Here is a 22798-nt window from a genome sequence, read left to right as displayed (position 1 = left end):
ATATACTGATGCCAGCAGATGGTGCTCTTAGTGAAGCTGTAAAACCCTGTGACCTGACAATGGAGGAGTTCCTTTCCTTGTCATAGTCTATTGCATGCTTATGTGACCGCAGCTCTCTGTGCTCTCCACAGGAATAGAAATTAAAGTGAAAGGCAAATTAGAGCATTCCCAGATGTTCCCTTCTTTACAGGAAATAAGTGGAAAAATAAAGGAAAAAAAAGTGAATTAGAGAAAAATGCCCCAAAAGCTGTAGAAGGAGGTGAGCACAGACTGCAGAGTGCTCCCCCCGCCCGCCCTCACTGCCCTAGTTCTGCAGAGGGTGAGGGAGCTCTGTGCAGCTCTGGAGCTATGCCAGGGGGCAGCTGCACTCCACTGACATGCTCTTCCTCAGACACCTCAAATATTCTAGTGGATATTCGGCCAGAAGAGAATGCTGCTTCAAGCAGCAGTAATTCCCATAAAGCCTTCTCAGAGGTTTCTGCTGCATCTACTGGCAGAGTCACTGCAGAGAAGGGATAGCAGAGCTTATTGCAGACAGGCTGGTACCCACAAGAGTCTTCTGGGGGAAACGCAGCTGATATGAGGGGCTTGGTAAGACTGAATGTCCAGTGCCTGTACTCCCTTAAGCCTTCATGCTACAATTAACAGTAAAAAGGAATTCAATAACAGGAACATGGCACAGCTCCTTTTACCCTCTTATCCTCTTAAATTTTCTGGCTTCTTAAAATTATAAAAGAATAGGCAAGATTTTATTCTTTTTCTGTGGGAAAATTATGACATGCAGAACACTAAAGTGACGTTTTCAAAATTTGTTTGATGGAATTTAATTTGCAGTAGCATCCCTTCTCTAAGAATCTATTACTGATCTTAGGAAGCTATGGACAAGTTGCTTTTTTCCTTGATCTTTTCTTTTTTTTACTAGACTACTAACTTCTATTATTTCTGCCTTTTCATTTTTAAGTGTAATGAGACATGTTCTTAATGTTTCTTAAACAGCCAAGATTCTCATTCAGTTTTAGCTGAATAAGTACTTATGGGTTAAGACTGTGGTCAGTAAGAAAGTTAACAGCTGTGTATTTAAAATGCTGCTTCTCATGTATAAAAAAACTCCAATAATTTAGGATTAGAGTGGGTTTTTTCATGCACTAGAAAAAAATCTCTGAGGAGAGTTAAGTGTGAGAATAAGAACTCTGTCCCAGTGCTGTTCAGCCAAATATCAAAACAAAAAGAAAAAAAAGTCCACTCAAAAAGCTAAGGATGCTTAAAATGTCTTCCGTGGATCAATTCATCCATACTACAGCAAACGCACTCATTCTCCTCAGAAAATACATGAATAAATGTTACTCCTTAAAATGGATAAAGCACATGAAGCACCATCTGTCAATCCTCAGAACAGAACAACGACACACACTCACTCCCCCCCACCAATGGACTGCTAGAAGGGCTGCAGTTGGGAGGCACTGTTCCCTCTAGATTGGTGTCCAGCGACGGCATCCTTACCTTCGGTGGGAATTCCTGTTGCTATTTACGTGGCCCCGGCCTGTGCAGCCTGGTGTAGGACACTTAAGAACATTTTCATGCATGGCAAGAACTTGACAAGGAGAGTAAGAGAAAACAGCAGAGTATGAAAACAAGAAAAAAAAAATCAAATCCCAGTATATATGAAACCATTTTAAAACAAAGCAGGATTCATTAACAACCAGCATTCCTCAAAATACACGTGACACACATAGCCAATAAAGCCTGATGAGGAAACTAAGTATTGTGTGACCCTATGCTCATTAACACAGGGCAACAGTGAAAGTTATGGAGGTTACAGAACCTATAAACAAATGCATCTCTGGTGCAACAGTGAAGCAGAAGACGCCCAACATCTTCTTCATACAAAACCACTGAGAAAAGATCAGCTCAACAGTAAAGAGTGAGCTAGCAACCATACAAAAACAAAATTACAGACTGGAAAACTCTTTCAGGAAATGTATGTATTCTTAATACATAGCTTTATAAACACAGTATTAAACTCATGAGCTGAAAATCTGCTCTCAAGTTATACTGGTAGAACATTGAGTAATTTGAAACACACCTCAGTACAACCCTGAAGAGAATTTAACCCTAACTATAAGGCAGCCTGATTGAGCTAGGGGCCAGTTCTGCTCACTTCCACATAGATATATCGTTCATATCTACATAGTGAGCAGAATGGATGCTCTATTTTTCACTTGTGTTCTCTACAAATGTGAACTTTTTTTTTCAAAATACTAAGAACCAAAATTAAGTACTTAAAAATTGAGGGATGGCAGAAAAAAAATGTAAAAAAGAAATAAGTGGTACAAGCTTAAGCAAGTAAACGGATTTACATCTGCATCCACTGCAAGCTGGATGGAAAACTTACTCCAAGGCTGCTCAGAGCAGTACCCCTCTAAATCATAAAGCTCATGCTATGAAGGGCCAAATTATCAAGAACTTTTTGGGAACACTGAAGAGTTTTTTATGACATGAGGCATATCTGAATCCATGTCTCGGAGCTGGATAGCAGTACATCATTCAATGGGAAAAAGGCTATCCAGCCCTTGTGAAGTTCTCATTTTCTCACACAAGAAGTGGTCTGGAAGCCTGTATTTAGTTCTCACTCAAAAAAAAAAAAAAAAGGATCTAATAAAATCAGTAGATTTGTTGACTGAGTTAAGAACTGAATAAAAGCTGTTCAGAGACTTGAGAATTAAACCATGTATACTCATTAAGAGATAACCATCATCATCATCACCCCATCATCAGTGTGATAAAATGTGTATAGATGCAAAAGCTTCACTCTGAAATTCCTAATATTTAAAGCTGTTGTTGAAACATGCTTCACAAGGCCAACATCACAGGAAAAAAAAAGATGAGCTCACCTTTGTCATTTTAGTAGGTACAAGAGCATGCAAACAGTTTAAAGCTATATTCTTCTTTGATTTGCAAAGTCTTCTAAAGAGCTTTTTATTTACCGTTTGAAAAAATGATAGAACTTTGAGCAACTGAATAAATATTTGTGTTTCAGAAAATTACAGGGTCTTGGAAAGCAGAGAAATTACTTTATTTTTTTCTACTGTATTCAGAGACCAACCAAACTACAGCAAAGTTTCCTAAAGCACTTTCTCATTACTTTACTTCTGGAAGAAGCCACTGTACCAGGAAAGAGGAGACTTGTATGTCTGCCACTCTTGCAGTGCTAATCTACTTCTGTTTTCCTGTCCATCAGAATCTACTTTCCTTTGGAAACTGGGGACCATTTTAGTTCTGACCATCTTTACAACACTTCCTTAAGGCTGTTGCAAATTCATTGAGGTTAAGTCTAGAAGTGCTAACGGACAGTGAGGATTTTAGGTCCATATGGAATGGAATCCACAACTCCATTTTAAAACTGGTGTGAAAGATAATTGGATCTTAGCTAGACACTTCCGGATGAAAACCAGCACAGAGTAACCAGCTTCAACAGAACTATGCTGATTTCATCAGACAAGGAGGTGACTTCCAGAAGAGAAGCACTCTGTCTTTAGGTGGGTGTCCATGAGCTCATGTGGGTGAACTTCCTATGCACAGAATTTGCTGACATGGCAGGAAGTTCCCCCCATGTGACTGAGAGGGGTTGTTTGCTCAAAATCCTGAGTTCTGTAGCTAAGTAAACAGCCAAATTATTATTTTTTATAATATTCACTAGTTTAATATAAATTATGTTTCAGACACAACAATAACAACGGAAAGGGGTTGCAAGTTTTTCAGGAATAATTATTCCTGTACAAGACAATAAGGACAGTTGATGCGACATTAGCACGCAGAAGCAAAAGCAGTGCACATCTTCTGGAAACCTTTTTCTCTGTTGACTAAATATGTCTATTAAAAAATAACCTAGGATTCTCAAAATCAAAGAATACAGCTTTAAAAGTTGTTCTTTTAGTGTAAAGTTAGTAAAGAATGGAAATGATGGAATAAAGGAAAAAGTATAACACAGAACAGTTGACTAACTTGAGACAAACCATACTGAAAAATGAAATTAATTTTTTAAATAAAAGGTTTAAAAAGCATGCTAGAAAAGTTTTTGTCGTTTTATCCCCAGTTTCCATGAAAGAATGTGAACTTACTTTCTGGAGGGACCCTATCTTTGTGTGGGCATCCTGACAAACTGCGGTGATGGGGGTAAAGCCCCGTTACATGGCCAGTTCCATCACACCCAGGGGTAGGACATTTGCTCTCTTTCTTTTCTGTTCTTGAGGGATCTATAATTTACAACAAATGTGTCAAGTGAATGAGTCTTTTCACATTTCTGTAAGAAGGTTCATTTAATCATGTCATTTACTCTTTGGTAAATGTTATTATGAAAACTGGAAAAAAACCCCCTTCTATTTCTTATCACAGTTCTGTCACTTTTATCCTGTTATCTTCTTCTCAGACTGCAGGCTCCCATGATCACGGCAATATCCATTCACAGTGACTGGAAAATGACCTTTTTATAGCAAAGCTGTACCATTGTCAATCAATGTTATGCTGGCAAGCATTAGATCAAGGGTGAAAGGTCATTTGGAAACTTTAGTTGGAATTTCCCTTCTTTACATTCTTATTTGCCTCACGTGTTAAGGTCTGCAAATGTACTGTCATAGCAGTTCAATGTCCTGAGAGTAGCAAACCCAGCTCTTCAGCATAATGATTCCACAAAAATCCCTTTTCCAAGGCACAATGAGAAAATTACTATTGTTTTCTTTAAATTCCTTACAAAGTGGTAAAATTACATAAATATTCCTTGATCTTCAATAAATTATGGTGGAGTAAACACTGTAATCAGAATTACTGAAAGCATCGCTTGCGTGTAAATCTGGGCCATTACCAACATGCATATGTAACATTTGAATATTCATATGCTTGGAAGGTTAATGACCTTTTAGAATGTTGTTGGAACTTCTGCCTACAAATCAAAGAAATGTCTACCTAGACACTTTTTCCACAAAATAAAGTTTTCTGCCAATGACGTAATGGAATACTGGTGTCATTAACCTGATTTAGAAATTTCTCACATAACTTTATCTGCTTATTGCTTTTAACAGAACATGTGTAGAACATCTATTCTTCCAGACAAGCACATGATACAAATTACATCTTATCATCTTGACCACAGTTGCCAGGTTTTGGACATTATTGCTGATTTTTGTATCAGTATTAAAGGGATAAAATTCAGGATATTCAAACTGCTCCAGTTTTGGCTCAAGATCACCAACATCTTTTTTAGTCCAACATTCCTTTCAGTACCCAGTCTGAACTACCCTCATTTAATGATTTTATGTTGCTCTTGTAATTTCTCTGCTTCACTATTTATGCTTTCATCTCCATAAAATAAGATTTTGCTACTTGTTTTCCATTAAGCCTTTTTTACATTAAATTCCATCTCAGCTTCAACAAACAGAATCCTCAGTACAATAGGGCGAAATTTCAGTACTTGTGGAACTTCACAGACAACCCATTCTTTTCATCATGAATCAATACAATCCAGAGTTCACATTCTGTTTTGGACTTATCTTTCTCTGACTTCCTTCTGGTAGGTTTTATATATACTTTTACTTTTCAAGTTCTTCCAAAATAGCTTCATTTTACAGAAAATCTTTACCTCCTTGTAATGACTCTCCATGTTTTAAACCCATTCTTAAAATATAATATCATACTTAAACCTTACATTTTGCAAATAGAACCCCTAATTATGATAGTTTTATTTTACTTAACTTGCATGTGAACTGTAGAACACAGATCTTTGTTCCATGCTCTTTAACAACAAATAAATATATAAATCTATCTCCAATGTGCTACACAGTTATCACAACACTTCTGGAAAGACCATAATGTCATACATCAAGAAATTGAAGAAAGAGATCAAGAAGTTAAACCCAAGGCCACAGAAGGAGCAAATGTCAGAGGAGGGATTTGAATTCCTGCCAGATAGGCCTGTGCTGAGACCACTAGAACAGCAAGCCCACAGCTACATACATACACAACTCTAAGCAACTCATCAAGTCAAGTACTTTGGGATGTGTAAAAGTATTAGATAAGTGAATAGATAATGTAAATGAAATATAAATTATGTAAATATAACAATATTCAAGGACTGCAAAAAAATGTAGATGATTAATAGACCATAATGGCTTTTTAGAGACTTTAAACTAGAGGAACTTTAGCTACTCGACATTGTTAGAACTCCACCAAAGTCAGTGAAGGTATTGTAATTTAGAGCAGCTGAGGATCTAGACACTTGCATCCTACAGCATCAAGCAAATCCTGCTCTGTATTCAAGTCTATATCATAAAGTTACAGCACATATCAGAGCCTTAAGAGCCTTTATGGTCTAATGAGTCAGAAAAGATGCTGTATACTACTCTTAATGATTTCAAAACTTGCATAAAATTGCACTTGCACAATTTCCCATTGCTTTTAATGGAAGACATTTGAGTAAACTTTTCACAACTTTTTATAAAACACTGGATACTGTTCTGTAAATCCTCTTCTGCTATTTGGGAGAGATATTGCAGTTTTACTGAACTCTGCAACCTTTTCCCATTCCATGTCACAATGTTAGTATTTCCTGGGTGAAGGGTGTCAAAGGACTTTAAAAGGTTTCAAAATGCATACATTTCAGAAGAAAACCTGTTTAGAAAGCTTAAAATGGCAGGGGGGAAATGGTTAGTTGTCCCATAATGGTTGTTTCAGTGAACTGTGAAGCCAAGAGGCAGTTCTCACTGCAAACCTGTGTTCCCAAGAAAGTTTCCACCTAACTATACCATATATCTCTGAAGGTATCTCTTCCAGCATTATTTGGAAGATAACATGTGACTGGAGAACAAATGATACAAGAAACTGTCTTACTTCAAGCTTCTTCTCTTAACAACTACCAGAATGTTTCCCACAGGTTTGTTGTTTTGGTTTGGTTTGGGGTTTTTTTTGTTGGGTTTTTTTTTGGTTAGGATTTTTTTTTTTGTTGGGGCGTTTTTTGTGTTTGGTTTTATTCTAAATAAGGGATTTTTCTTTTCTTTTTCTATTTAAAAGGTCAAGAATGATACACTCCACAAAATTACATGGTCCAAACTCCCACAGTATTTAGTCCCTGGTGAGCCTTGGACCTATTACCAATTCAGCCTGCAGCTCCCAAGAAATAGGATCGTTCAAAGAAGCTACAGAATTTACTAAAATAGGATATCCATATATTTCTCACTATCAGAAATAATATAGTCTTTTTGAGACAGCAGGCCTATATGCAAAAAGGTTTTCCCAGCTATATATAGACTGGAAAGACTGAACAATACCAGAATTTAAAAACTGTTCTAAATTAATTTTTGTTTGCCATGTTTTCTGTGTTTTTAGAGACACATACTCACAGGGAAATGCATCCATAATAGGTCATATGTGAACAACATTTAGCACAACATCCACATGGCTATGCAGTAACACACTAACTAAATAAAGTTGTCTTCCCCAAATACCCGAAGTTACTACAGCATACACTGGACTATATATTTGTGGTTAGAACAAACAAACCTTCACTAAAACACATTGCAGCAGTGTTTGACATCAGTAATTTACATGCTTTTCTAAAAGACTGATCATTACTTTTGTTTAAGACTTGTGAAAAATGACCAAAACTTTCTTGGATCAAGATGTTGTCTGCCTACATGAATGTCACAGGCAGATTACTTTTTCAAAACAGAGATTTATAAAAAAAGAGAAAAATGCCCACCATTTTAATTGTAGAAAGCAAACCAAATATTTTTGCAACAAATATAAAATAAACTTAGTCCCTGTTTAGCATCTCCCAAGAAATACCACGTCCTCAACTTCCACTAAAGTCAATGGGAATCAGGGGTGTTCAGTGAATCTCAGGAGGTATTGAACACTTAATACAACATGGCCCTACATGTACAGATGTAAACACGTTGAAGAGAGGTGTCATAATATAAACACACCATCACCATGATTGTCCTGCAAATTAAAAAGCATTCTAAAGGTAACCTTTAGTCTGTTGTGATTATTTTTGTTCAGTTTGGTTTTTGTTGGGGTTTTTTTTTTGTTTCTCTTGTATTGAATTATGGTCAAGGCAGCACCTTAACTGTTTCCACAATGGAATGAAACCAGTGAAGTGGAATGCACATAAGAAAGAAATTGCTATTGATCTCAGCCCAGGCCACACCATGCCTTGCATAGCAAATGCTTTCCATTACCTTAGTATCTTAAGATAATTAATGTGCAGTCACTGCCCTTATCTTATGTTATCGGTCATTTTGATACTGTTCAATTTCTATCAGGCCATTCTACATTTTAGACAGGAGAGGCTTCATCAATAACTGTCATTTAATGATAATTTTATAAGTCACAATGCCACCTACCCAATCCAATCTGTAATATATGCACTTCATAGCTGATTGACTATCTGCTACATAAACCCACCCTCTTCAATATAGTTTGCAACACAATTCTCTTTTTAAATTATAAAATATATTAAAACCTTGAGAAAAATCTTTGCCTCTTTCAACATCATCTCTTTTTTTGTTTCCCTGAGAAGTTGCTATTTTAATTTAGCCAATGATATACTGTACATATTTCTAACACTGCAGAATGAGTTCTTTCATTTTATAATCATAGCATGATGCGATTTTACAATCATGTCATACTACAGTTTTAATAAAAGTTCCCATTATGTGGAATTAATAACTTCATTTCAGAAATCTATGCAAAAACTTAACATGTTAGCTCACACTTTCTCATGACATAACATACGGTATATAGAAATATTACCTTTACCATAATATGGCTTTTTGACATGGCCGTCACTTGGTTTAGGCTTCCTGTCATCTCCAGAAAGGTGTCTTGGAGACTGTTCCTCAAATGATCTCATATTATCCCTCCTTCCAGCTTCCACTGCCATTTTTTCTCTCATGGCTTTTGCTCTCTCTGTTTCCAAAGCAATTGCTTTCTCAAGCAGGGTTAAGTTACCTTTTGTCATATCAAACACTTCTTCAGACCTATCTGAAGTAATAGAGGTGGTATCATCGTCTCTTTCGTGACAACCATCCTCCTTGGCACAGCTAGAAAAAGTCCTAGATCTGGGGCTCAACTGTTCTTCAAGCCTCATTAGGTTCATCATATCAGAGTAATTCCGGTCTGGTGTTCTTCCTTGGAAGTCATCTTCTTGCCTGACATGCTGACGAGTGTTCATGTTTTGCTGTTGATTTCTTTCCTGTGGGTTTGTCTCACTGAGTTTCCTAGCCAGATCAAAACACTGGTTCCTTAAGCACTCCAAACTGCTGAGACATACCTCTTCATCACTCTCCTCCACTATTTTTTCTGTAAGTCCATTGTTCACAGGCTTTCCTAGCATTACAAAGTTCATATTCCTATTGTCTTGCTGTGAAGTATTGTCTGCATAATTTCTTTCATTAATATTTTCTGAAAGCACTACACCATGTCCTTGTGCTAATAATTTAAGGGAGTCCACTGTTTCCCTAACAACATCACTGTCTAAATCTAAACTCAGCTCACTTTTTCGACCGATATTTTCATTTTTGTCACTATCATCTTCCAGACTATTAGATGTATTGCTGTTCATTTCTGATTCTGTCCTGGCTCTGTATGCTGCATCCTCTGCAATTTTGCCAAGATTTAACAATGACTTGGCCACCAGTTCATCGTAATTATCATACTCATCATTATTGTTATCGTCTTTTTCTGTGTCTTGCATTATTCGAGTATTGTGACAATTCATTTGATGGTCTTCTGTATAAAAAACAGAAACAAAGAAAGAAACAAAGAAAGAAAGAAAAAGGAAAAGAAAAGAAAAAAGTGGCTACAATTGGAACTGTTGTTGCAATCGCACGGACAGAAAACAAACTGCATGTCAAATATTGTTAATCATACAGCAATTTTAGAACACTATGGCTGACCCATTTGAACTGAATTCTCTATAGTCCATAGGGCTATTTTTGTTTATTTGCTATTCACATGAATTTCTTTCACAGAACTGATAATAAAAAGGCAATCAAAATGCTAATTACTACTACTGCTGAATATTATGGCACAAATACTTATGTTTCTCCTTTCACTTCTATATTCAGTTTTATGGGATTTACTACAATCACATTATTCAGATGACATAACTGCCTATGTTTCCAACTTTTCTCACTCCTGTATTTCCTGTAAATATGGTAGATGGCAAAGGAGTGAGTACTACTGGATTTATTCTCTTACTGATGAATGCCATTCACCAAAAAAGAGTATACTCCAAGAAGGAAAAGTCACATTTTTAACACCATACACACAATTAACACTAGTTGACCAATAGCAATACAAGAAGATTAAAATGGCATTTTACTTAGTGGATCCATCAGTAAAATCAAAATCTCTCAGTTCAACTATGGAGAAGTTAAGAATTTTAACAGTGTTGTTACATGAAAGGAGGATAGAATGAATTATATGCACAATATAATTTTGAGTAAATATGCTAGCCCAAATTTTATAGTCATATATGTGTAATAGGGCTGTTATTTATTTTTTTGTGTACTGTAACAGAATGGTGCAGTTACCACATTTTACTCAGCTTTGTCCTAGTAACTGTTGAATAACACAGGGAGGGCCTAATAAGATGGAGCTGATGAGAGGCACTGAGGAGGAGATCCACCTCTCCTAATTTTAGACATGAGCAAGGCAGACACCGACACCTACATCTGCATCCACAGTTCTGTCCTCAGTCAGTAAGAGAAGCAGACACTTTATGGACACAGCCCACCTGATCTGGTTAAGATACCTTCTTGAGAATAAAACTGATAACCACTAGAAGTGTCTGTTTCTCTTCATTGACAACAAAGGGACTCAGACTTGATGCCCACCTTAAAGATACCCATACTCAATCAGATGAACATCATTCAGAGAGCATCTTCTGGTATCTCATGTTCACTCAGTTATGTCATTATTAGACCCAGTCTAAAAACATACATTCATAATTATGGAGTAATGAACACTGCATAACTAATATTTTGATAATTGGCTACACAAGCTGTATTTCAACATTTTCCAGCACTGGACAAGAAAGTTTCTAGATCTGTCATTACAGTGTCATGCTAGTCCAGTTTTTCAGCTGGTGCAAACTGAAAGAAACCAGTAGAGCTAGGATAATTAACACCTGCTCAAGAACTAATCCATCAACTTCTGATAGCATCTTTTCAGCTTAGATGTATTTCCAACACTAGTACACCTAAACACATAGCAATTTCTGAAGTGCGGCTCATATTTTAAGTTAAACAAATCAAAGTGAGAAATTTCAGGTAGTAGGTGGCTTGTGCACTAACATTTTGGTAATGGGAAATAGTGTTTGATAAAAATAGTTTTTATGTCAATGGTCAAGATAATAAGTCAAGAGTTGTATATACAAAGCTAAATAGCACAATAATTAATATTTCAGCCACAAGATAGTATTTCTTCTACACAGTGGTTAGGGATCCTGGGATGATAGTAGGCTGTAGTTAAGCAGCAGAACTGGTTGATGACTAGGCTATGTCTAGAAAAAAAATGCTCTAATGGTAAAATATTATATCTTACATATTATCTGCTTAAATACAGAGGAAAGATAATTAATAAGGAAGATTGTACGGTATTTCTACATCACAAGATATTCTAAACCAGTAGTGGGTTATCTGTTTATCATAAAAGGTGGTTTTATTTTAGTTGCTATGCTTTTCAAGATCATCATAACTCACATTTATCTTTCAGTGCCACAAAAATAAAGGTATCAGAGTATCAGATTTTCAGTGTACAAGTAAGGATTGCCACTTACACTTCCTATTTGAAAAATGTCCATCTTGAATAAGTGAATAGAAGAAAGCAGTGAAAGATTAGTGGATAGCACAGATAGTCTGTGCTATTTGAAAAGCAAATACACTAATAATTTTCTAAAGTAAAATGTACAAACAAATCCCACAATAATTTAAACATTAAGGAGAAAACCTGGTGCCATGGAGATTGTTCCATAGAAACTGAGGCTTTTGTGGAGCACTTCTTGTAACTATACTCATGGGCAATCAGATGCAGCAAAAGAACATCAAAGTAATTAAAGAAGCAACAAGCTATAGCTCCAAAATTGCCAGTGCCTTCAAGTTTAGGATGAGGTATCAACAAACACTGGTTAAATCAGTCCAAATCTAGCTGTAATACGATACTGAAATACAAAGTAGGAAAAAAAAAGAAATTTCTCAAGTCATCCTGAGAACTGCTCAGGTACGCAGTGAGTATTCTAGGCCAACTTTTGAAACGTGAAAATTTTCAGGAATTGTTTCTTAAAAGGGGGGGATGTGTTTGTAAATGATCACCAAGGAGAGGAATATGTTATACCTTGCCTCCACAAGTGAAAAGTCAAAATATGAATCATTTACCACATGAAAGAAGACATCTAAATTCCTTTTGAGTAGGTAAGCTGGGTGAAAGCTATAAATACAGTATTTTTATTCTGTTTGTTTGGCTATATCCTTTTCTGGTCTCCCATCCATTCAGTCATAATATGAAGAAGAAAAAGGTAGTGGAAGAGAAGAAAGCGTAAAGCACTAATCCCAGATGACAGCGATTGGAAAGCAAAATATTTGAATAAGTTTCATTTCTCATATTTTAATTTTTGGCCTTTTTTTGCATCTCCTTTCTCTAACAACTATTTTACTCATGTCTCTTATATCCATGCAGCAGTCGTTTTAATGAGGAAGATATTTATGTGTGCCATGTCATCCCCTCAATAACAGATGGATTCTAAGCTTGCTGTGGTGAGGTACCTGTAACATCTGTTTATCAAAATGAAATTTTAAATACTGAATCAGTTTGTGTATTAGTTAAGGGTCTTCTAGGAAGTATGTTACAATAGCAGCTCTAGGTGAACTATATGCCTTTGCTTTGATTCAGTTTAATCTTGCTTTCATTTCACATTTTGTGATTCCTTAAATTTGATCTGCAACTCAGTAACTACCTTTACAGTGTGCTGTTTAATGGCTGTCTGTTAAATGACTGCAAAACCTGGAGAGGTAAAAGATTTACTCTACCCCTTGCATAAGTTTTGGAACCAGTGATGCAAACTGAAGGTTTTTATTTTGTGAAGAGATTGTCTCACAAAGACATAAGGCAGCCAGTTTAGGTAAAGAATGCACAAAGTTATAATATATCCTTTTTATGTTAACTTTAGGGCTGCATGGACAAAGAATATGCAATGCAGTTTAAAAAGAATATCAGATTATTCTAGCCCTCTTCCACAAAATATCATGACAATTTAGACATTCTAGATTATATAATTTGTTCTTTTTAACTCCCAGCAGATATAACAAATGGCAGGAAGAAATTATAGTGGAGTAGTGTAGAACAGCTATTAAGAGCTGGAAGCCTTTAGCCATTTCGACAGAAGTGCACTTGTATTGCGCTAAAAAAAGTGAATAATTTGATTTCTTATTGCACCTTTCATCCAAGGATCTCAAAGCACTTTACAAACATTATTTTAAAAAGCCTCACAACACCCCTGTGAGGTAGGTACTTTAACGCCATTTTACAGATGGGAAATTGAGACACAGAGAACTTCAGTGACTCTATGTCATACCAGGAGTCACGGGAGCATAAGAATTATAGCTTCTATATCCTTGACTGTTTCCTCCTTTTGCTCCTATCACATCCAATTTTAAACAGCATTTTTTCAGAAGAAATCGCTTGCTAGTTTCAGTGTAGAGAGTCATGCAAAACAGCACCTTCCTTTTGAAAAGGAAAATACACAACATTTAGATTGAGAGATTCTGCAGAGAGAGGCAATGATACTTCAGAAATAGCAGATACATTTCTACCAAAGGACAAAGACTTCAGAAACAAGACTTTCCGGATCTGTGGTCTATGTATCAAATTACTTTTCTTCCAAGCATGGACAAATATGATGGCTAAGAAGCTAAACCTACATGTGGTCACACAGGCTTCCTGCTCAGATGGATGGTTTCATTATCCAGGCAGCATTTCCTGATTTAAAACACTTCACTGCTCTTGCCACTGCTACTTGTCAATTCCTAAGTGCTCAGCACAGGATACTACTGCATCACCATTCTTCTCCCTTTAAGTCATAATGCAAAGTACATGCACACATCTCCACACTACAGTCTCTGATAGCTGGCCTATGAGAAACATTTAGCAAGGCAATGTAGGCACAAATGAATTCCAAATCTTAGAATGTTACAGCATAATATGGGGAGGGGGATTGTTTGTACATTGATGTCTAGGGGAGAATCTTGTGAGAAAGGAAACTGAAGAGGTAGAAAACCCAGTGAGCTCTCAACTTCTCCACTCCATATGGAAGAAACAGGTGTAACTCTCTAAGCAAGGTCTCCTAAAAGTCTAAACACTCCTACTGACATGGGATTTGAATTAGAGCCCAAGCATTTGAATATGCCTATTTCAGGGATGCATGAACTCTGAAGCTGACCATGTGCATGAAGAATACTTTCTTCACCTTTGCAAAATTTCCTAAAGTTCTTTTATGCTGGAAGTGCTATAGGTGAAGACCCAAGCAATTTGGTTGTTATAACAATTATTTCCTTTATGGACCTCATATACTTAGTGGAAGTCAAAAGAAAAAGTTAACTGTTCACTTAGTTAATTGATTCTCTCTATAGCTATTCCATTATATTCCATTTTTTATTTCTCCACTTCTCAGCTTGCTACAACTACTTACAATAGTTATAATACTGGGACTTATTGTTTAGACTCCCCTAGAATTATAGTATTCAATTAATAACCAATGCTCAAAGTAAAATAAAAGGAGAGTAGAAGTCATTAAGCGTGGCAAGGAAGTCCTGAGCTGAAGAACACAGCATGTTACAGTAGGAGTCAGTATTAAAAAATAATAATGAGGACTACAGTGCATCAAGCTCATATAGACCTTTAAATATGTACAATTTGCCACCTTATGTATCTTTTAAGTCCTTTTTTCTGTTATGTTTTGATCTTTTCATTTATTATAGGTACTTTTTTATCTGGTTTTGCCTGCTGAAAATTTAAGTACTACCTTCTTTTTTTCTTGTTTCCTTTTTACTTTTCCCTAACAACCAAAGGTGATCCTCACAAGAAAGATCTGAATTTCTTTCCTTTTATGAAGTGATTACTAACACATAAAGACTAACAAATAAAGACGTTACTTTTTAATTCATCTTCTTGCTATTTAAACACATTTTTAAAAGAATATTAATAAATTATTTTGGTATAAAAGCATTTTGAAGATTTAGTTTTCTGTACCAATCAGTCCATTCTTGTCTAAAGGCATAGGTGTTTTACATAACCAATGCCCTGAAACACTCCTTTTTGTTTGACCTTTGTATGACCTATTATTACGCCTCTGCTTGTGTCACACTGCATGAATAGCAAACATCCTGATCTACAAATGTTCACACTAAGTATTGGTAGAATATTGATGTTCTTACTTGGGTTATTCCTATTCATATAAAGACAGAGAGCACCAGGTAAAACAGAGCAACATACTTTTAAAATTTTCTGTCATTTGTTATTCATTGATGTTTTCCCAACCCAAATCCCTACGAGCTACCTGTATCAGTAGAGTTTTGGAAAATGATCTAAGGATATGTGGCAGGTCTTCTGACAAGATCATGACTGAGGTAATTTTGCTTCAAGTGCCAGACTGCAAGAGGTTCTTAAAGGTTATCTAGGTTCTGACTCAAGCCAATAGGTTTAAGATTTTGTCATTTCACCACAAGATACTGTTTGCCTTTCTTTGATCTTAAGAGACTGTCACATGCTATTGACAGTGCACTGGTGCCGTGGAATCACGCAGTAGCTGAGGCTGGAAGGGACCTCGAGAGGCTTTGTGGTCCAACACCTGCTCAAAAAAAGTGCCAGCTTAGAGCACTTATCAGGGCCCTATTCTGTCAGTTCAGCTTTAAGGGTCTTCCAGGATAGAAATACCACAGCATCTCTGGAAAATCTATTCCAGTGTTTCACCACTGTCAAATTCATTCTTATTTCTACATGGATTTATTTTTTGTTACAACTTGTGTCTTGCCTCCTGCTATGCACTAACATCTTCTGTCCACTCTCTGTACAAGTAGCTGAAGCCTAACTTCTCTCCTTAGCTTTTTTTTCGTAAAGTGAACAAACTAGGTTTTTTTCAGTGTTTCTGCACATCATGTGGTCCAGCTCTTTAATCATCCTGGTTGTTCATCACTGGACTCCAATATTTCAAGACTTTCTTGTGCTGATGGACAAAATGATGTCTTTGGAGCATCTTGTGATGATGCTCCAAAACTGGACCTATTACTCCACATAAAAAAGTGTAAGTGCTACATAAAATGGAATAATAATTTCTTTTCCTTTTGATTTCTGTTTCTCAAGTCTTTTCATCCTGACAGCCAAGTATTATTTCCAAAAGTCAAAAGGCAATTAATTTTCTGGGAATTATCTTGTTTTCCTCCACCACAGAGACAGCAGAAAATACTTTTTCGTTACCTACAGGCATGTCTTTAAGTAGGAAAGGTCCTTGATTGGTATGAAGCCTGCTTGTTTGGTTTGCGGTATCTGCAATATTTGCTATAAAGGCATATGTTTAGGTTTGAGAAGAAATGTGCTGAGATTATCTCTGAACAGAAGTGGATATGCTGGGTTTGCAAGGGCAAGAAATTTAGCCAGTCACTCCCACCTGGTCCACACTTCTTTATGAATCAGGTTCAGGCAGCCCTTAATTGTTTTAACTTGACTTCTGTCTGGGCAGATAATGAGATGACTTTAGCTGATGACTGGCATTCATTTCATCCTACTTTTTCTCCCCAGGAAGTCAATATGAGGGAGGCAAGATATTTTATCTTACAGCCTTGTAATGATTCAATGGAGTTTGGCAGTTTCTTGCCTTCTCTCGGGGTTCCACAGCTCAGCAGGGCACCAGGCAATGAGGAAGCCAAAGCTATTCTCCAGACACTGGGATACAGCAGGAAGACAGCAGGGGAGCAGAGGACCAGCTGCACTGATGGCACAACACCCACTCAGAGAGCTCCTGGTATAGAGCTTCTCATGGGGCTATTCCTAAGAGTGCTCCAGAAACAGTGACCTGTGCCTACATCCCTCTCCATATTCATTGCTTTACAAAGGATGCAGCCTGAAGAACACATTTTTCAGTTCATAAAGCAATATTTTCTTTCTCACTGAGACAAGAAGTTGGAATCCTTAGTATAGGGATACATAATCTCTTTTTACTGGTTTTTTTTTTCAGCTCAAATCTCTGACTCAGTGTCAGGCCATACTGAACATGTCTCAATATGAGCTACTCATCTAGATTCCATTTACGGCTAATGGACAAAAACATGCATCCTGGGATATGATTTTTCATCCTAACCTAGGTATCTATAGTAGATTGGCTGAATTATCCCCCAGAAGTGACTATTTATCTAGATTCATTATCAATTAAACTGAAGGGGTGAATCCTATCCGTACTGCTTTCACTGAAAATTTTCAAGTTGATCCTTGCTGAATTTCAATGGTATATTTAGTATGATACAGTAGGAACTGCTGAGTGAAAGGAATGAGGAGCTACCCAAAAGGAACTATCTTTTGGCTGTGGATAGACAAAGATATATCAGAAAAGGCTGATGTGGATGGGATACTACAGATGCTTTGCATGGGATATATGCTCATGACTGTATGATTTACATTATTGTTTGGTCTCCATTATAAGTTTAATTACTTTTTTATAGCTGTGTTTGATTACAAAAAAAAGCCTGTTTGTGCTTTGATAAGCTGACCTGACTGGCCAAAGGGACAGAGGCACATCTCACTACCATTCTAGAGGATGACAGAAGTGCTAAATATGGTATAATTGAAATTTCTTCTTCATGTCTCTCTTTTTATCCCCTCAATGAATTCAGTGCCAAAGAATCTGGAAAGACAAAGAAATCTACACACACAAGTGCCAGACTTTACTTCATCTGAAATGTAAAGCTTTTAGTTTGAGTGTTTGTTCCTTTATTTTTATCCCTTCATCTAGCTTTTTAATCTGCATTTGTCTCATTCCCTATGTTCTCATGACAGGGAAGGCTGAGTAATAATCCATAGTACAAGAAGAAAGTAAACACAAAGAATTCTTTACATCTTTGGTTATAGCCCTCTATTATTAATATTCTCTTCTGTCCCTATTAATTTAACAACAGAACAGTAAATGGAGAAGTGGAATGTGATTATTCATGCTGCTATACTCTTAGTGAGGCTCTGGCATGATTTTGACTTTGAGTGACTTACAAGTTTTCCAGCAGCGTCCAGACGAAGTGAAGAAGTGCTGGTTAGGGACCATTCCCAAAGAGTTTGAATGTGGTGAACGTATTTTGGATGGTAAAAGATTAGCTATGTACGCACCCAAATCACGCAACACTTGAACTCAGCATTAAATGATAGGACTATCGTATGTTTTATTCACTCACATGGATGTAGTCATTGATTAATGTGACTGAAGGGACAAAGGCACGAAAACGCATAAGCTGGGATAAATGGAGAATGTATTTCAGAAGGAACAAGTAAGGCAAATATAAACCATTTACCATGGGTTTACACGGCAAGGTTTTGGTGGGCTACAACTTCCAGCAACTTTCCCCATGTTCGGGAGAGCCAATGCCAGCCAGCACCACTGCTGGCAAAGGCTGAGCCCATCAATGATGGTAGGAAGACCTCTGTGACAACATATTTAAGAAGGAAAAATAAAATTTATTGGGCAGAAGTAACTGCAGACAGAGAAGAGTTGAGTGAGAATACGTGAGAGGAACAGGAGAGGTAGGAGATGCTCCAGGCACTGGAGCTGAGATTCCCCTGCAGCCTGTGGTACGGATCATGGTGAGGCAGCTGTGCCCCTGCAGCCCATGGAGCCCTGCAGCTCCCTGGTGGAGAAGAGATCCACCTGCAGCCTGTGGAGGAGCCCACATCTGAGCAAGTGGATGCTTGAAGGAGACTGTGACCCTCTGGGAAGGCTGCAATGAAACAGGCTCCTGTCAGGATCTGTGGCCCTATGGAGAGAGGAGCCCATGGTGGAGCAAGTTTGCTGGCAGGACTGGTGACCCCATGGAGGACCCACACTGGAGGAGTCTGCTCCTGAAGGGCTGCACCCTGTAGAAAGGGACCCATGTTGGAGCAGTGTGAAGAACTGAAGCCCATGGGAAAGACTCAAACTGAAATTCATGGAGGACTGTCTCCCATGGGAGCCATCCCACAATTAAACAGGGGAAGGACTCCTTTCCCTGAGAAGGAAGCAGTGGGAGAAACAACCTGTGATGAACTAACTGCCTGTAACCCTCATTCCCTTTCTCCCTGCACCACTGGAGAGAGCTGGCAGACCCTGGAAAAGAGGCTTTATTTTGCTTCTCATTATCCTCCTCTGATTTTCATTGGTAAATTCAAATAATTTCCTTAAGTTGACTCTGTTCTGCCTTTGAAGGCAACTGGTGAGTTATCTCTACCTGACTTTATCTCAGCGTAGGAGGGAAATTATAAGAGTGGCTTTAGTGGACACCTGGCATCTAGTGAGGGTCAACCCTGCCCAATCAAGCTACACTAGTCAGCCAAATACACATATACAGGGGACCTCAAAATAGAGAAAATGGTGCCTCAATGGCTCTTGGCGAGCTGCAAAGAGTCTTTAGTACCTTCTGTTTATTTGCCATCTATGTGTACATAGCCTATGTGACTGGAAGTGTGTAAGAATGAGAATACCAGACAGCTGTTAAATGCAGGAAATGTATGCTACAGGACCAGATATAGATCACCTTTTATGTCACTATGGCATCTGGAAAGATATTTCCAGTGTGGCTCTTTCAAGCACCTGTCCACCTGAAGACCTCACACTGCTCCCATTTTAGAATTTGAGTGCACACTGCTATTCAGATCTGCACTGGAATATCTGTCCCAATGATGAAAGCTTGTATTTTTTTAAAAGGAGAGTATTTGCTGGAAAAATGTAACAACCTACATATTTACATACATTTCTATACATTTCCAACTAAATATGCACCTACTAGCTATGATGGCAGTGGCTTTGTTGCCAGTGTCACAGGGCGTAAATGGAGTTCAGCAGCACAGCCTCAGTGCATGGCTGAAATCTGTGCTGAGAACAACTATCCTTGCAGAAACAACAATCAACAAAAAAATAAATCAAATAACCACAATAGCCAGTTTTCCAAAATGAATGCATGTAGATACAGAGACAATCTTACACCAGACAAAACTAAAACCTGAGTCTGAGTCTGGTTTCAGGATCCTTCGGTCTAGAACCTATGTTGCTGGAGTCCTCTGGCGAAAGTAATGTATGTGAGATAAAGTCAATACATTTACTTCTGCCTGAAATTATTTATGTTGGTTTTTTTTCACTTTAACATATTGCTCCCTTAAAATTGCCTTTTGTGTGACTGTTTTTAGGTTCTAGTCTCATTAACTTTCTGTGCACTAAAGCATCTGAGCCAATGGAATTAACCTACCAACATGAACTTTTCCTCTCTCTTCCTTTGTATCTGGTGCTGTATTATGTTTTATGACTTAAAATGAATTAAATGGAACTGCACCGAATCAATTCCTAAAACTCAGATAAACTGTGTACATTATTTCTACATTGCCTATCTTCTTGATGTGCAATTTGCAGATTTCAAGCAAAACACTTACTTGCCAGAGGACAGGAATTCTTCCTTTAATAAATACAGTGCTATTAATTTTGTTATGGATTTTTTAAACAGTTAGTAATTTGGGTTCATTGCTGTTTGTATCTTATACAGACATCAAGTATAGTTTAAAAATCCTTGTTTACAGTACTATAAAAAGTCTGAGAGAGTCCACACATATTGGATGGGGTTCTAAAAGTGCTCTGAATGTGTCTAGTTCTGATTTTACTAATGACAATGATAAAGAATTCTATCATTAAGAAAAAAAGACACAATAAGTTACTTCACATAATGAACTATAGGAAAATGCTTACATAGAATAGAGAGGAGAAAATATAACAGAAAAAAACTGTGGGTATGGGTATTTTGTTTAGACCCGATCTTCCATCTTAAAGCCTTTTAACTGTTAATTTAAAGATTCTTTACTGCATCTTTCACATCTGTCATTTCTTGCTGTCCATGAAGGAATCCTAAGAACATATTTCATTTGCTCTCTGCAGTATTCCCATGCTCACCTCCTAAGTGTTTCTTTACATCTTTCTGCATTTTTCTTTCCTGCATAAGCCCTGTCATCCCTTTTACGTTTGGAACTTATTGTTTCCATCTCTGGGTCTGAAGACTCTCCACCTGCTGAATCAATTTTTTTCTTAATCTCATACCATATCTTTAATGAGGATTTCAACATAAATCACTTTAAAAAATCTTACAAATAGCATCAGAAATTCGTAAAACATTTTCAGATTAGACTTCTCATGTGGCATGTTGTATAGAAAAGAACAATCATATTCCTCTATTTCATGGTGATACAAATACATCTATACTCATCTGTGCCTTAAACCTGGGAGACAACACCAATCAATTGTTCAAAGCTCTGCTCTGATGTGTACAGCTCCAGACTTACAAAGCTCTCTGCCTATCTGCTATTTAAGCACCAAAATATTCTAGACACTGGGTCTTTTCATACATAAGTTTCCAGACAAACCTAATCCAATAGTTATGCTCTAATGTACACCCGAAAGAAAAAGGCTTCCCATAAAGTGTTGCTTTGATTGGCTAGCCTAATTTGTAGCCAAGAAAACAACGGTTTGTTTCCTTCTTCATTTCCCCTGCTCACCCCCAGCAGCCCAGGTGAAACACATTGTTACGTGGGTAACTCACTAAGGAAACAGAAGGGTAAAAGCTCTCATGGTTTATATAGATTCCATACCATATTTCCCAAAAACATTTGCTAGTTACCAGAATAAAAGCTAGACTAGATTCAAGCTCCATTAGGGAGCCAAAACCACAAGAGTATAGTAAGACCCATACTTTAAGACCCATACTTTTTTTTTAATGCTATTTGGTCATGCAAAAATACAATGTGTTTATTGTAGATGTTATACAAGGACACTTGCCTTGAAGAGAGAAATGCAGTGTCTCTTCCCTGTGCCCAGGACTGATTTTGTAGCCTAATATTAAGAAGTCAAGCCATAAGATGGTTACAGGGTCCCTGGAGCAAAGACAGAGCTCAGCATTGCCTGCTTCCTCAGGAGAATGATCCCCTTTGGCCTATGGCAGTTCTTGAATGCTTTTTCTAGGGTGTGATAGAGCTCCATCACCGTGTGTAAGAACATTCCCTATGCAAAGCAGTCACTGGTCTAGTCTTCAACCTCCTGTGCTAGGAATGAAGGACACGTGGCATTGAACTCCTGCATCACTTGCTACACTTAGCTCAGGCACCTGCGTTACAGATAGGGGCACAATTTTCATTCCATTCTATTGCGAAACATTTGTCTTGTTCCATAAATGTAACAGGATCCTTGGATCCTAATCCTAGGATTCCAGTTTCTACTCATCTAAAAGCTGTCCTTTTTGCCTGTATTTCCAGGGAAGGACATTCATAGACTGTGCTCACTAGATAATAAATAAACACTACTATAAAGTTTAGTATACTTTTTATAAGTCCAACTTCAGCCCTATTCCTAACAATCATTCCATAATAATGATCTGATATTCTCTATTTCCACTATTACTTTTTAAAATATATTTTTCTCTTAATGATCTGATGGCAAAGTTTTATTCAACACATTGCAATAGAAGAAGAAACAATTTTTAACTTTCCA

At 37.3% G+C, this 22798-nt stretch overlaps 1 protein-coding gene across 13 annotated transcripts in view; it reads right to left on the bottom strand.

Moving 5' to 3' along the window:
* Positions 1-22798, bottom strand: part of MYT1L (myelin transcription factor 1 like) — a 310448-nt gene that overhangs the window by 74053 nt on the left and 213597 nt on the right. For 8 of the 13 annotated variants that reach the window (XM_031061270.1, XM_031061272.1, XM_031061273.1 and 5 more), the window contains exons 7-9: positions 8803-9780; positions 4119-4253; positions 1501-1591 (exon numbers count right to left, since the gene is read on the bottom strand). In XM_031061270.1, the coding sequence (XP_030917130.1) occupies positions 1501-1591; positions 4119-4253; positions 8803-9780 (1204 nt within the window). The remainder of the gene's footprint in view (positions 1-1500; positions 1592-4118; positions 4254-8802; positions 9781-22798) is intronic. The other 5 variants (XM_031061275.1, XM_031061280.1, XM_031061277.1 and 2 more) reach the window with 2 other exon arrangements.

Source organism: Geospiza fortis, unplaced genomic scaffold (genome assembly GCF_000277835.1).
Source record: "Geospiza fortis unplaced genomic scaffold, GeoFor_1.0 scaffold139, whole genome shotgun sequence".
Lineage (NCBI taxonomy): Eukaryota > Metazoa > Chordata > Aves > Passeriformes > Thraupidae > Geospiza > Geospiza fortis.
The sequence above is the reverse complement of the archived record's forward strand: the minus strand, read 5'-3'. Positions and strand labels throughout refer to the sequence as shown.